This window comes from Sinocyclocheilus grahami, unplaced genomic scaffold, assembly GCF_001515645.1.
Source record: "Sinocyclocheilus grahami isolate Dianchi unplaced genomic scaffold, SAMN03320097.WGS_v1.1 scaffold15.1, whole genome shotgun sequence".
NCBI classification, from domain to species: Eukaryota; Metazoa; Chordata; class Actinopteri; order Cypriniformes; family Cyprinidae; genus Sinocyclocheilus; species Sinocyclocheilus grahami.
The window spans coordinates 4,148,546-4,164,384 of record NW_015505194.1 but is presented as its reverse complement, the minus strand read 5'-3'; the positions used below and the strand labels follow the sequence as shown (position 1 = coordinate 4,164,384).

The 15,839-nt window shown below is 37.0% G+C and overlaps 1 protein-coding gene across 1 annotated transcript; it reads left to right on the top strand.

Annotated features, from left to right (window-relative positions):
• Positions 1-11,874: 11,874 nt before the first annotated feature.
• Positions 11,875-15,636, top strand: LOC107602456 (leukocyte elastase inhibitor-like). The gene is made up of 7 exons (XM_016294956.1): positions 11,875-11,999; positions 12,401-12,579; positions 14,111-14,254; positions 14,389-14,506; positions 14,625-14,767; positions 14,902-15,069; positions 15,167-15,636. The coding sequence occupies exons 2-7, from the start codon at positions 12,412-12,414 to the stop codon at positions 15,572-15,574; spliced, it is 1,149 nt and encodes a 382-aa protein (XP_016150442.1). The 5' UTR covers positions 11,875-11,999; positions 12,401-12,411; the 3' UTR covers positions 15,575-15,636.
• The last annotated feature ends 203 nt before the right edge of the window (positions 15,637-15,839 follow it).

Here is a 15,839-nt window from a genome sequence, read left to right as displayed (position 1 = left end):
TGGAAGGTTACAGCTGTCAAAAATTAGTAGGAAGTGTAGAGGCCCCCGCTTTGAATGACTTCAGCACATCTGCGGCCGCAGAACATCACTAGTTTTCACACTGCGCTGGTGGGATCTCGGGCCACTCTTCTTCCACTCTCTTCCATAGTTCGGTAACTGTGGTGGGTTTCCTAGCCATAACTTTATTGCCAAAGATTTTCCAGAGATTTTCAGTTGGGTTTAGATCAGGCCATTTCATTATTTCAATTTTTTCAGGTATTTATATATATACATTTTAAGCCTTTGCAGATATTTGTGACATTTTGTGGTTGCACTGTATAGTCTGAACATTTTGGTAAAACTGGTAAAAGGTAAAAGGCCCTACCATGACAAAAGTAACTAAATATTTTGTAAAAAAAAAATTGTCTCCGATATCACTGATATAATATAAGAAATGTCACAGGTGTAGTCATAACAAATACTGTTAGTTTTGTAAGCCCTATTGAGTCAGCAAGCAATGCAGTAAAATATTACATGAACTGGCGCCCCCTCCTGGACGCTCAGTAAACATACACAGTGCCACAGCATTACCTTGCTACTTTTTTGAAAGTTGATAAACGTTTTTGGGTGTGCTGGCATGTGTATTTTGGACTGCGTGTTAAAGTGTGCATGTGCAATCTCTATAAAAATAACCAGATATGGCATAGCCTGTAAGTGAAGAAAGTATTAACATTGCAATGGAAAATTGAACTTTTCTAGTTATTTTTAAATTAACTGTGGTATGCTGTCAAATACCACAGACAATAATATCCTCAGTTTGCAAAAACTGTTATAATGGGACTGATTCATGGTAATACTCTGTGGACATATTTAAAACAGTACTACACAACTAGCTTAAAATACACTGTACAAACAACTCTCTCTTTTACTCTGGCTTATATACTACCGTTTAAACTTTTGGGGTTGATAGATTCCTAATATTTTTGAAAGACATCTCTTATGCTCACCAAGGCTGCATCTATTTAATCAAAAATACAGCAAAAAAAAAGTTATATTGTGGAATATTATTACAATAAATAAATAAATAACTGTTTTCTATTTGAATATGTTTAAAATGTAATTTACTCTGAACTTGATGAAGGCGAGCCTGATTTTTTTTTAGCAGTCATTACTCCAGTCTTCAGTGTCACATGATCTTTCATAAATCATCCTAATATGCGGATTTAGTGCTTAAGAAACATTTCTTATTATTATCAGTGTTGAAATCAGATATGCCGCGTAATGTTTGTGGAAAGAGTAATACATTTTATCAGGATTCTTTGATGAATAAAGAATCAAAAATTTTTCGAACAATATAAATGTCTTTACACTTTTGATCAATTTAATATGCCGCGCTGAATAAAAGTATTTATTTCTTTAAAAAAAAACAACCTTCTGACCCCCATACATACATATGAGATGGCACACAATACAAGCTTTTGCTTTTATAAGCCAAAATATCTGTTAATTCAAATTGACCCCCAAAAGGCAATGTGGATGAACGTGTGTCAGTGTCTAACATTTCTTTTGGAGAGTTACCTGCTCCAGAGTCTGTAGTTGGACATGTTTGAGCTCCCAGTAGCAACGCATCCTTTCTACTCGTTCAAGGTGGCCAAAAAATGCAAGTCGACCCATGCCAAGCTCCTTGACCCGTGATTGCTCTCCCTCCATGGCTCTGTTGTTAAGAAATGCAGGACATGGATGGGCAGCAGCTATTTTATTAGACTTGGCACACTTCCTCTTCTTGTCTGCAATAAACTTGGTATTGTCTTCTGAGCTGAAAATAGAGAAAAGATTAAAAATCAACCAACCAATCAATCAATCAATCAATCTGGAGGAAAAATCAATAGGCTTTAAAGCCTTCCTGAACCAGCTGATCCTAATACACACACATTTTTAGACTGATATTGCTTTTATCCACCTTGTTTTGCACCACGCAATTTCCGATTTCCGATTCATTAATATATTAGATTACATATTGGCCTATGACAGGAAGACAGGGTTGGGAATCGAAAATCGATTCCGAATCGGATATTTAAGGGTTAGTTCACCCAAAAATGAAAATTAGCCCATAAATTACTCACCCTCAAGTCATCAAAGTTTATAGTTCAGATTTAATCTGTGTGTACGATGAGATAAAAATAGGGTAAATGACCTTTTGAAAGTAATTTGACACTTCAAATGAAGATTTATTGATTACATTGTTACGCCAGTAGGTGGCGAAAAGGGGCTGTTAAAATGTATTTGTCAGAACACTGATTCATCCAGAAATGAAACAAGTACATATTGAGTGAGTCATTTAATCATTGATTCATAAATTACATGTGATTTTGCTTAGTTGTCTAATGTTTTTTTCTTCAGAATCATGAGAGAACCACAACTTCCACTGGGAAAAAACAAACAAACAAAAAAACTCAATTTATCCAGAATCATGCAGTTCTATTTTGCACACAAACAGCCCTTAAAGAGTTTTTATGTAGCCTGTTGATTTTTGTTCATGGTATTCAGCTCCAATAAATGGTTTGCAAAAAAGAGACACAGGATAAATGTTTGTTATCATTATTTAATCACATTGGAATCGAAACTGGGAATCGAAAAGAATCGGAATCGGAATTGATCAAATTCAAATGATCCCCAACCCTACTGGAAGAATAAGAAAGTAACCATAAAACTATGTGGGCTACAAACCAGAGTGTTTATTATAACTTATGATGATAATAATGATAACAGATATACTAGTTTGCAATATCACTAGTTTTGTACTTTGTAACTGGAAGTGGATGACACCGGATACAACACTTCAATAAACATCAAGTTAATAATAAGTAGCTTACATTTTAGACAATATTGCTGTTACTTTGTCTAGGTTATTAGGCTAAGTTTCAACTATTCACACAGATAATATAACAGAGCAACACATGGTAGTGTCATTCCTGAATGAATCAGTTCAGAACAAATCGGCTCAGTGAATGATTTAATGACTCACTCAGAAAGACAATTGTTGAATTTGGAGCTGTTACCCTTACTATTTGTACCATATAACGAAATGGTAAAAACAGTAAATACACAATTTTAAATTGAGCAAGTCACTAATTTTGTTTCATAATGATTCAGAATTAGTTTTGAGTTGAATGAATGAGTGAATAACTCACACATAAAGACAGTTTGCCCCCACCTACTGGCGTAACATTGTAACTGCAGAAAGAGTTCGCGAAAACCACTAATGCAATGGTTCTCAAACCTGTCCTGGAGTACCCTCAGCCCTGCACATTTTGTATGTCTCCCTCATCTGTCACACCTGATTCAACTCATCAGCTCATTAGTGGAGACTGCAAGACCTGAAGTGGGTGTGTCAGATATAGGGAGACATACAAAATGTGCAGTGCTGGGGGTACTTAGAGGTTTGAGAACCACTGCACTAATGCACAGACTGACAGAAAACACTGACATAGTTTATTGAACGTGACAACTTTATTTGTTCTTACAATTAAATATTGTTTTTAGAGGAAAATGTCATAGATAATAGTCTACATCTAATAGTCTATATCCATCTAGTTTATAGCGTATTTCTTTAGATATAATGGTAAAAAGTCTGTTGTTTTTGCTGGACTCCATTAAACACAAGAACAGATTGGTAAGAAATGTATACCATTATGTGTGTGTGAGTGCATGGTTACGTGTGTTGGGTCAGTGAGCAGGTGCAGGTCAATGCTGACGTTGAGGTTAGCAGCTATAAGCAGCATTATGGGGGTCAGATGGTCATTTTCTGCTTTTAAATTGAAAGGGGTCATATAATGCTACATCCACTTTTACAAGTTGTTTGAATTTAAATGTGTGTTGGCAGTGTGTGTACACAACCACCCTAAAATGATAAAAATCCACCCAGTGGTTTTTTGTTAATCTACTAAAATCTTAGTAGACCCTTTCTCAAATCGAGCCGATCTCAGATGCCTGTCTGTGTGACGTCACACAGACAGGCCCCTCCCATGATAGTTTGATTGACAGTAGCGTTTCAGTACAGACTGGACTGGCGTCTTACCTCAGACCCGCCCTGAGTGAGCTGTCATTAGTCCGCCATTGTTTCACCACTGGAGCAGTTGTAGACAAGAATGACTCCTAAGCCATTGAGGTCTTCTGTTGTTGGATGTAATAATGAACATAGCAGTCGTCATTTACTCTCGACATCTGAGCCACTGAAGACGCAGTGGATTATGTTCGTTTTTGAAGGGAATGCGCTCCCGATCTACATAAATGCGTCTATGTTCGCACAAATCATTTATGATCCAGCCTCATCTACAGAAGAAGTGAGTATAAGGTTTTTTTAACGAATCTTTGCAAATCACCTTTCCTAATAATGTGCTATTTAGCAAGTTTCACGATGAATCCAGCTAAAGTAAACAGTCCCTCAGAAAGTGGCTCAGAAGAGAGGGGCGGGATCAGCAGAGCTAATTAACATTTAAAGGAAAATGCTACAAATCTGCATGCTCTGAAAAGAGCTGTTTTTGATGGTAAATTTTGTTTTTTACACTACCATTGAGAAATTTTAACCAAACTATGTTACAGACTTTTCATTAAGACCCTAAAGAATCATATCAACTTGTGGAAAATGGGCATCCTATGACCCCTTTAAGCACTCAGACCAAGTGGTGACCATCGTTTTGAAATACAACTCTCCATACATAGAGAAAATAAATATGTCTTGTTTATGGACTATGGACTATGGTATGAACTTGTAAAATGTGATTATGAAAGATGGATGAGTCATGAATGTGCTAAAAAAAAAGTACTGGGACTCAAAAAGATGATCAAACTGAAAATACAGATTGCAAAAATGTGTCACTTGTAACAATAAAAGCTTTTGTCATTTCACATAAATCATCCTACAATTTATGCACCGAATCTGTCACCAATGATCTAGGCTGCATTTAGACATCAGCTCTACCTCAACATACTCTGATAAGAAGTGTGTTGTTCTCTTTCCAAGGGATCAGTTGAGATGCCATTCTGCGCATAGCACATTGATCCATCTACATGCCCTTGGGTAACAGAAAGTCCTAGAGTGGAGTGATCCCCCTGGGGCTGGGACACCCCAGCAACAAGAACAACGCTCTATTTTCAAACCAGACACAAGCCTCAATCAGCTCTGGCACCTGTGGAGAAGCATTATTCCCCAGAATGACCTAAGAATTTTGATTCCTCTCTAATAGTTTGGGAGACATTTTGTCACACTGTATTTTAGGTTCACTTTAGGTCTCTTTCCATAATGCCACACACTATTAATTTGATATAGAGGTGAACAAATCCTATGAAACACCTATGAAAAACCAAGTATTGCTTTTATTTTTCTACTTTTTTCCATTCACCATAATAGTGAACTTCTTGCCATTTTGCTGGGTATCGTGCAATAGTGCATGACTGTACCGTGATCGTGGCCTTGCTGTCATATTCTCTGGTGCAGTGTTATAGAGTCTCAATTAAAGGGCTTCGAATGGCTTATGCTACAGTGATGAAAGGCAAACTCTTTGACTCTCTGTCAGCACATCCCGAGATACTCTGTTACCAAAAAAAAAAAACTTTTGTGACAGTATTATCAGTGCCAGCATTTAAGTGTTTATATTCATTTTGAGGAATGCTGAATCTGATTTTGTGTGAGTGAGATGAGTAATTGCATGTTAATATTTAGTCTAACTACAGTAACATCATGTTCACACAGCACACACAATGCCTCTGCACTTACTCCCGATTTCTCTCAACATGGGGATAGGCGAGCTGTCGTTCAATAAATGGGAAAACAAAGTAACTGATTTAAAAAAAGTAACTCAGATATTTTATTGTAAACTAAAAAGTAATGCGTTACTTTACTAGTTACTTGGAAAAAAAGTAATCTGATTATGTAACTTGCGTTACTTGTTGTAATGCGTTACAACCAACACTGGCTATGACATACATATCTAATAAAAACAGACAAATAACCTAGGCTAATTTGATGAGGTATCTATATAAACATTTGTCTGCATGCAACATGTTTTTATAACACAAAAATAAGATGTACATTTTAATTTGGCATTTGTTTATAAAGGGATAATTCTAAGGGATTGAGTTTTTATTTTTTGAGTGATCTACCCATTTAAAAATAACTGTTGGTTATTTTATTAAATAGTAGAATCTTTGTAACCAATCTTTGTAACCGCCCTAGTCTCTCTAAACTGTGAAATAACAAGTAATTGCTGGCTGCAAGTCTTTTGAGTGGGTTTCTGCTTTACAGTCAAATTTGTACCAGGCAGTCCATATATGGGAAAAATATAATAGATGTAGCCTGCTTACATCAGTTTTTATGAAAATCATAAAAACAGTCAACAACGGCATACACAGTTAAACATAAAAGGAACAGGACATTGAGGGGAAAGAAGACCCAAAAAGAAATCGAGAGTGAATATTGCTTTGCTTCTGTTTTGCAGATAAAATTATTTCTCACATTATGCAAAAAAAAAAAACCTGTAACGTCTGGCAGAAGTTCTAGAAAGGCCAATGTTGCTTAACAGGATGTTAAGTAAATGTATTTAATCTGTGAAGGAAATTAACAGATTTTATATTAAGTTAGGTCCTAAATGAAATGGACATGGTAACTAAACAGATTAGATATTATTCTAGGGTTAGGATGTTCTTTTGATAGGGCCCTAAGAGAATATATCTTTACATTGGCCCCTAGCCAAGTGAGATTTTGGCAGCATGTTTCTTGGAACGTCACTTCTTTGACATCACTTCTTCTTAATTATTTTTGCCTGACAGTTGTCACTTGATAACATATGGTAAGGGAAACATTTGAGTTTTGAGGACGAATTGCCTTAAAGATCTGCCCAAATAAAGGATATGTTTTATGGGTGTAAATCTATGTCTTGATGAATGACGACTAGTCTGGTGTAAAATGAAAATAAATACAATGACTATAAAGCTAGCGGAGCCATTTTATACTCATCCATAGACACACCAGGGAACGTTTAATCTCTGAACTTATATCAACACCATCACTTTTGCAGCAGCCTAATGGTAATAGCAGTGTGGTGTAAAATTACACATTCAATGCACTTTCCACTTATACCAATAGATTCAACACAAACATTTACCAACACACATGCATCTTGGTAGAGTTTAAGTATTTTATTCATTAGGCATGCTATGTGTGTTTGCAGTGCATCTTACTATAGTGTATTGTAGCATATTTTAATATCATACTGTGATATGTCATTTTGTTTCCACTTACATTTGACTAGGCGGGTCAGCAAGTCACTCCAATTGAGGTTTTCCCTTTTCTCTTCCTTTTGTTGTAAAACACAGTCTGTATCAAGGATGTTTAGCCATAAATCTGCAATCAGCCTCAGACATGATGTTTTGTCCGCATAGTATACACTGTATAAGTGACACATGGTTAAATAAGCAAGGAGCAAGGCGAGAGAGAGAGAGAGAGAGAGAGAGAGAGAGACAATATGTGGGATGTTGGAATAGGTCAGCAAAGTCAGAGATGAGTCAAGTGTAAATGTGAGGTGGGGGTGGAGGGATGTAGGGGGATAAGAGAAGCACAGGGAGTGGGAAGGGGGTTAAACATGTTATTGTAGAGGGTGTGGAATTTCAGTGCCAAGTGTTCCCATTTCTTGTGTGTGTGTGTGTGTGTGTGAGCTTGTGTGTGTGTGTGTGTGTGTGTATACAGAGAAAAGTTGATTTCATGACCAAAAGCCAACAAAACCAACCAAAGAACAAAATCTTAGCACAAAGAAATTCGGTCTCTACTTATTATAACACAGATTTAAAAAACATGTCAATTATTATTAATTTTTTTTTTATATCCCATAGATACTTGGATTGTCGGGGAGGAATTTGCTGACCAGAAGTGAACTTGGCCAAATTAATTAGGTGAATTAATACACATTTTTAAAGCAACTGTATGTAGGTTTGTGTCTTTTTGCGATTTTGGAGCCCCCTACAGTTAAGTGAGTGAAATTCACTGTCGTAATTACAGTGAATAGCCCTACAGGTTTTGTTGCCTTAAAGGGGTCATATGATGCGATTTAAATTTTTCCTTTCTCTTTGGAGTGTTACAAGCTCTTGGTGCATAAAGATGATCTGTAAAGTTGCAAAGATTAAAGTCTCAAATCCAAGGAAATATTCTTTATAAAAGTTAAGAGTCAGCCACGCCTACCTAAAACGGCTTGTTCTAACACACCCCCACATATCTACATCACTATGTGGGAAGATTTGCATAACACCGCCCAAATATTCACGCAAAGAATGAAGGCTTGAAATGTTTTTAATTTCTCCGATCACAAATGCAGACATGGTTTTATGTTTACACGGCGCGATGCAACGCAATGCGTAAAAAGACAGTATAAGTCATTATAAACTATAATTATGTCCCCACTGAATGCAACGAATGCCTCATTTATAATGGGTTTTCATGTTTTTGAATCATCGCTCCGGCCTGACAGGGCATCATCACAATATGGTAAGGGGCGTAACATTTCCGTCTCATGCTTGAGTAATTCGGTTAATCACAACGCACTGGATAGCTGGCCAATCAGAGCACACCTCGCTTTTTTCAGACCGATGAGCTTTGTAAAAATCAAAGCGTTTCAGAAAGGCGGGGCATGGAGGAGAAACAATAATGTACAGTATGTGGAAAATAATGTGTTTTTTTTAACCTTAAACCGCATAAACACATTTCATTACTCCAAATACACAGAATAATGTTATTTTTAGCAACATCATATGACCCCTTTAAAGCAGTTCGCCCTTTTCGTGGATTTTCGTATCAGCTCACCAAACTCCATGAACAGACACTATTAGAAGTCAGTGTACCATCAGAATGATTTAGAAATTTCAAGGTTAAAATCTTACATTTGCTTTAAGTATTAACTGAAATGTTTAATGGAAATAATACTACAAATGCCTATAATTCATTCTGAAGCACCCGCTCCCAGACTTTTGAAATCTAATAAACCTTTGTCTTGTCACTCATATTATTTATAGCCTTCAGCTGTGATTGAACCGTCAGTGAGAAACCACCTCATGGACTAAGTCTTTAAGACTTAAATGTGCACTATTTTTGCAACAGTGCTGTTTCGATAATGCTGTTCGAGGTAGAGGTCAAATGTAGGAAAAATAGCAAAATCCACATCTACAGATAGATAATTCATCTACTAGTGCCTTTGAGAATGACAGTGGGACAGACCACCAGACAGAAGAACCAGGTCAAATTCTGTTCTCCTTGGCTTATTTGAGACAGTTCAACAGGTGATGATCTGTTCTCTGTGTGTATCCATGTAGTTAAAGCTATAAAGATTCCTTTATTGTGTTTGAATATAGGTTAGCTATGCTATGGTCTGGCACTTATGTTGTATATGTGATGGATTGTGTTCACATTGAAAATAGCAGGATCAAAGCCAAACTGCAGCTGCTCTTGTCTTTTCATAAACATGTATGAGCATGTAATACATTTAAAAGGGTTTTATGGTCACATAACAGAAAGTCAGCTTTTAAATTTTTTATTTTATAATAATTATTTTTGTTGTTATTTAATAATAATATAGTCATGTTTTTTTTATTATTATTTACACATTCTTTATGCTCGCATCATCACTTCTTCGGTTGTTTTGGGAATGAAGTCAAGGAAAGTGCATGTGTCTGAGTGTATCTCTGTCTGTCTGTGTGTTGGTGGGGTAAGTGTTTCAGTACATTTGCAGATGTTTGGTACATTTAGGAAGCTACACACAGCCTGCCTGTCTGTCAGTCACAGAGCAATGTTACACACAGTATTTTCATAGCCAACCATTCACCCTTACTTCCAGGGAGCCACATTATACTCTTTAGTCCCTCCTAACTACTTCTCTGTCCTCTTACATACACATACTCACACATTTAGTTAGGTATCTAAATGAGAACATAACATAGATTTCTATTGCTTTATATGAAGCTAATTGTTACACATTAATCATTTCCCAAACCATAACTCTAACAGGAAACATTTGCATTTTGTAATATTAATCAAAAACAGTATTTGCTTTATTTGTGAATTAATTAAAAATTGAGGATGTCCCCAAAGGGAGGTTGTCAAATTTAGCTAACTTCTTGGGACCTACTGGAGCTAATTAACACCAAACACACACACACACACACACACACACATGCTCTGGTGGAAGTATGCATGCAGTGTGAGGTGTGGAAACAGCAAACCATGGTGCTGACATGAAGAGTTTTATTTAAACCTCAATCTGACGTGTAAGTGCTGCTGTCTGTGTGTAATTCAAGAGCAGCAATGGTGTGTGTGTGTGTGTGTGTGTGTGTGTTTGTGAGTGATTGTCTGTCTGTGTACAAAACACAGTATCCTGCACACAGAACCAAGAACTGCTATTCCACATGTTATGGGCATATTAATATGTGCGTATGCAAAAAAAGTTAGTAAAAACAAGTTCTTATGACAGTAAAATTCAAAATGAAAGGAGAAGATGTTTTGTGCATCATTTTTAAAGGCCTTTTCAATAGATACGCCTGCATGCTATACAAATCATGAGTAATTCTGCCATCTAGTGGCTCACAAATGTCATTGTGCAGGGTCCCTTAAACAGTGTTTCTAAATTTGGACCCCTGTGCTTCTAAAAAAGATATTATTGTATAACGCTGTTGTGCCAATGTTCAGGTTCCCCAAAATGGTGCATTAACGTGCCACTCCAGGTTCACGCCAAATGCTGTTCTTGTGTTTACTGTAACTGAACACGCTTGTTAAAATAAGAGGAATGGAGAATGAGATTTGAGAGCTGACAAAGGTTTCATTTCAAGTTGGACTAACCCTTGTGATTTATTTTCCTACATTATCTCTTGTAATTTTGTCATTTATGTGTTGCTGATAAGTCCTTAAGAAGCACTCTGTGTGCCTTATTTATACATTTTAAATATATGTGTACACTTACAATACTCCATCTATTCAGCTTTTAAAAATAATGTTCAGAAAAAAGATTTTTTTCATGGGAATTAATACTTTATTCGGCAAGGATGCATAAATTGATCAAAAATGACAGTCAATTTAAAATAATGGTCAATGAAAGTTCTCTTGAACGTTCTATTTGACAGTATCCTGAGAAAATATTACACAAAATATTAAGCAGCATAACTGTTTTGAACAATGTAAATGTTTGTGTGTGTGTGTGTGTGTGTGTGTGTGTGTGTAACTTTAACAACAATTTCCAGTTTTCATCTGATTGCTCAATCTGCACTACTTAATGTGCAATTATACTGACATTTATAGTGAGGTAGATGACTTTTTCATTTATATTTCCTTATCATGCCAATTGATTGGTGTCTCTTTAGGTAGCAACCTCAGGTAAGCTGAAGAAATCAATACTCTATATGCTCAATATATCAATCAAGAAAAAAGAACAATTTAGATAGATTTACAGGAAAACACTGGACTGAAGAAGCATATCAGAAAACCACTTCCTCCACAAACACAGTCCCTGTTGTGAAAGGCCTTTGACAAGGTTTTATTGCGCAGAACCTCTGATCTAACAGTGTGACTCACCCTTTATGCACAAAGTCCAACTGATTAGTCCAGAGCTGTCACATTCATTGAATACATCTGCCTTGAGTTGCTGACCAAACAAAGTGTATTTCCTATCGTCCACCCTGTCTGTCTCTCTCTGTCCCTCCAAAGAAAACATACTCAAACATTCCAACAAATGTTTCACTCATTTTTGAACTTGGCTGCATAACGAGTTGCAAATTATGAAGTAAAATAGGGGAAGCACATGCAAAGGTGATAAAAGGGCGGGGGAGTGTGAGACTGACTCACCTGTGATATGTCTAACTTATGCGGTTTGCCTGTCTAGCTTGTTCTGCGCTTTATGGGCGTTGCTGGTCCACTTATACAGCATTACTCTAGGGCAGGATTTTCTTTCACTCAGACGTACGTTTGTGACAAGCATCTTTTATAAAAGGTAGGTAATACTTAATCTGTACTCGTACAATTCATAAAAACAAGTGCTCGGAACTGGAGTGTCGTTTACCATTGGAATAAACGCTACTTATTTGCGACTTCCGCGTTTCTCTGACAGTTATTCTCTGACGTGCAATCAAACCTCTGCGCGAGAGTTAAATATTTACGGTGATAGGCATATTATTAGTCTACATATGTTCAAACAAAAGGAAATTATGTTATTAGAATGAACGGCAGTCTAAAAATATTTTTGTGTACAAACACGGGACATTCGTAAACCATATCAATTGTTTACTCACTGTCTAGATCTGCTCAGTACTTTTTGCTGCTTTTTGTGAATATATGGCGTTATATGGATTTTAACGATGGTTGCATAAATTATGGGGCTGTTTTTTTCCGTAGTGTCATCAGTCATGGAGGGTCTCTCTCGTGCTAACAGTCTCTTCGCTCTGGATCTCTATCGAGCTCTGAGCGCGAGCAACGCTGAGGGAAACATGTTTTTTTCTCCACTGAGCATCAGTGCAGCGCTCAGCATGGTCTACTTGGGAGCCCGAGGAGAAACTGCCAAAGAAATGGCAAAGGTATGAGGTATAAGCATCTGGAAAACAAGCAAAGGCCTGTGTGGGAGGTTTTTTTTTTGTCAATTGTGAGTCTACAAATAGGCTGCATTCTGCACACGTACAGTACAATCTGTGGTTGGGAAATCCTGCTCGAAAACAAAACCACAACCCAAAACAAGGAAGAGAGTACATAACCCTGTTTGACAGGAAAATGGGGCAAGGCCCAGATGTCAAAAGGGTAAATATTTGCTTGTAGTGTGAGCTTAACACAGAGATTGATCACAGCCAAACAATAGCACATAGTAATGACTTTGTTACAAGTTGGTTTAAGCAAGATTTAGTGGAGAGAAAAAAAAATGTTTCATTCTCACAGTGTCTTAGAATTCTTTGAGAATTTAAGGGAGAATGCAAATTGTTAATAAAGATTGGATTGGATAAAGATTAGATTTTAAATTAGGCCTAATACATTTTAGGGTTGAGAAAATATAGATGTAACTAAAAATGAATGATGCAGTCATTTATAGCTTGACTTGTCTTGAAATGATTACTCTTTTCTGTTGGGTAACCGTGTGAAAGTTTGAGTTGGAATTATCATTCATGTCAGTTCATTATCCATGGATGTGGCCAATTCAATAAAATTTCCAAAGCAATTTTTTTTTTACTGCAGAAAATGTACTCCTTTTCAGAATAATTTATTGTCATTCAGGTTAAGTGAGTTCAGTTAGTACCTACTGACCCTACACTACTAAGTGTATGCTGGTGAATACTATAGCAAAGCTATAGTTTACAGTATTGGGTAGGTATAGCCACTGCAGTTACATATTAACTAACATACAGAAGTCATGAAAATGTTCCAAGTTGCATCAACACAGCAGTGCTAAATGCTGACTTAAAGCATACATCATCAATTTATATATTTGCATGCTTAGGCTGAAATCAAATGCAAAGCATTTGAAGTTTATTTATGAACTAGACATAGCAGTACATTTCATTAGCCAAAGAGTGCATACAGACTGTGATACAACCAGCGAGCAACTGACTCAACAGAGAGAGGGAGTGCCGGAGTAGTGTAAACAAATGTAAACAGCTCCACATACCTCACTTTCTCACTCTTTCAAGCTGCTCTTTTAGAAGGAGCTTAAAAAACAGAAAAATGCATCCAGATTTGAAAGAAAAAAATAACAGAAATTGACCTAGAAGATATTCCAGATTTTAGCCACAAAAGCCAACTTGCGCCTGCTCTGAGCTTGCTGCCATCATTTGTTTTAAGTTCAGACTCATCTCGGCTTGGCTTGACAACGGACTTCAGACCCCAACAAGTCCTTGATTTAGTTTACTCCTTGTAATAAATGTGGTCAGAACAGGCTCTTCAGTGCACACCCTTTTTAGCTTATTCTGTAAGACATACCATGGGCATTTTTCTTCTTCTTTTGAATAAAAGAGAAATATATAATTTAAAAAAAATAAAAATTTTGTAAAACTATTAGCAAAGTCTCTCCAGTGTAAACAAATACAGTTATCTCTCCAGTTAAACAAATACTTTCTCTTGCAGGTTTTGTCCTTCAGTTCTGTCTCTGATGTGCACTCTCATTTTGAGAGCCTCACCTCGGCAATCAACAAGCCACCTCAGCAAGCTTCCTACATCCTTAGACTGGCCAACCGTCTCTATGGAGAGAAAACCTTCAGTTTCTTACGTGTGAGTCCATTCCGCCTTCAAAATGGGACATTATGAAGCTAAACCTTAGATATATTATTTTCCCTCCATTATAAATTTCCAATTTAGAGGTCTTTTTTAGTCCTTTTTGCTGATTGGTGTCATGTGTCCTGCAGGAGTATTTGGACTCCACTCTGAAGCTGTACCACGCTAACCTTCAGGCTGTGGACTTCATTGGAGCATCTGATGAGTCACGACAGCTCATTAACAAATGGGTGGAAGAGCAGACAGAGAGTGAGAAGATCAGTTCCATATACAGTTCTATTTCAGATTAAAGAATCAGTTTGGATCTGTTGATTGAGTATATATTTCAAAAGATGTGAAGTCAGGAATGCAAACTTGTGTTTTGTAGATAAAATCAAAGATCTTCTCAAGCCGGGAATGGTGACCGGAATGACCCGACTAGCTCTGGTTAATGCCATCTACTTCAAAGGGAACTGGCTGCAGAAATTTAATGCTCAAGACACTAAAGAAATGCCATTTAAAATAAGCCAGGTCTGTTTGCAAAATATTGTACAAATTCAGTTGTATGTCCTTACACTATGCATACTATATCATATCTATGACAGAGGGTCATACTCATTTTCATGTTCACTTTCGCATTGGTATGTGCATCTGTCTTCCATCAGAATGAGCGCCGAGCAGTGCAAATGATGTACCAGAAGAAAAAGTTCCCCTTCAAATATGTCTATGACCACCGCTTGCAAGTGCTGGAGTTGCCATATGTAAAGGAGGAGCTCAGCATGTTGATCCTTCTTCCTGAAGAAAGTCAGGATGGCTCTGACCCTCTTCTTAAGGTCAGCAAAAAGTTTTTGTACTAATCTGCTTGACTTGACTATATTGTTATCTTGTATATTCAGAGACTCAAAGAATTTGCACATGTGTGTTTGACAGCTGGAGAGCGAGCTGACCCTTGATAAGCTGCATGAATGGACCAACAGAAACAATATGGACACCCACACAGAAATCATAGTCCACTTGCCAAAGTTCAAGCTGGAGGTTGAGAGCTCCTTAGCAGAAATATTGATGGGCATGGGGATGACCTCTGTGTTTCAGGGTCCAAAGGCTGATCTGACTGGCATGAGCAGTCAGGGTGGTCTCTTCCTTTCGGCAGTGGCCCACAAGGCCTTTGTGGATGTAAATGAAGAAGGCACAGAGGCAGCAGCCGCTACGGCAGCCATTGTGGCATTCTGTATGTTACGAGAGGAGCATTTCATGGCAGATCACCCCTTCTTGTTCTTCATCAGGCACAATCCCACCAACAGCATCCTCTTCTTCGGCAAATTCAGAGGCCCATCTTAAATATGTGATGTTTGTTTGTCTAACACTAAAATAAACAATACATACTAGTATTTAGATGTCAATAATTCACATTTTGTATTCTTTTTTTGTTTTTTATAATGTAATAATGTCTTTGATTTGTATTGAGATGAAAAACACTAATTTTGAGTTCAAATTTAGATGGAAAATGATGGCGCACGATGCAACATATTTTCAACACATTTTTGAGAATGCTTTTATTGACTATCACAAGAATTATTTAGCAAATTCGCTAGCTGGGACAAAA

Excerpts from the sequence above, each read along its gene's own strand:
- LOC107602456 (XM_016294956.1), top strand. The coding sequence starts at position 12,412 with ATGGAGGGTCTCTCTCGTGCTAACAGTCTCTTCGCTCTGGATCTCTAT. Across the intron at positions 14,255-14,388 it reads AAACCTTCAGTTTCTTACGT|GAGTATTTGGACTCCACTCT; the intron begins GTGAGTCCATTC and ends TGTGTCCTGCAG. Across the intron at positions 14,768-14,901 it reads TGCCATTTAAAATAAGCCAG|AATGAGCGCCGAGCAGTGCA; the intron begins GTCTGTTTGCAA and ends GTCTTCCATCAG.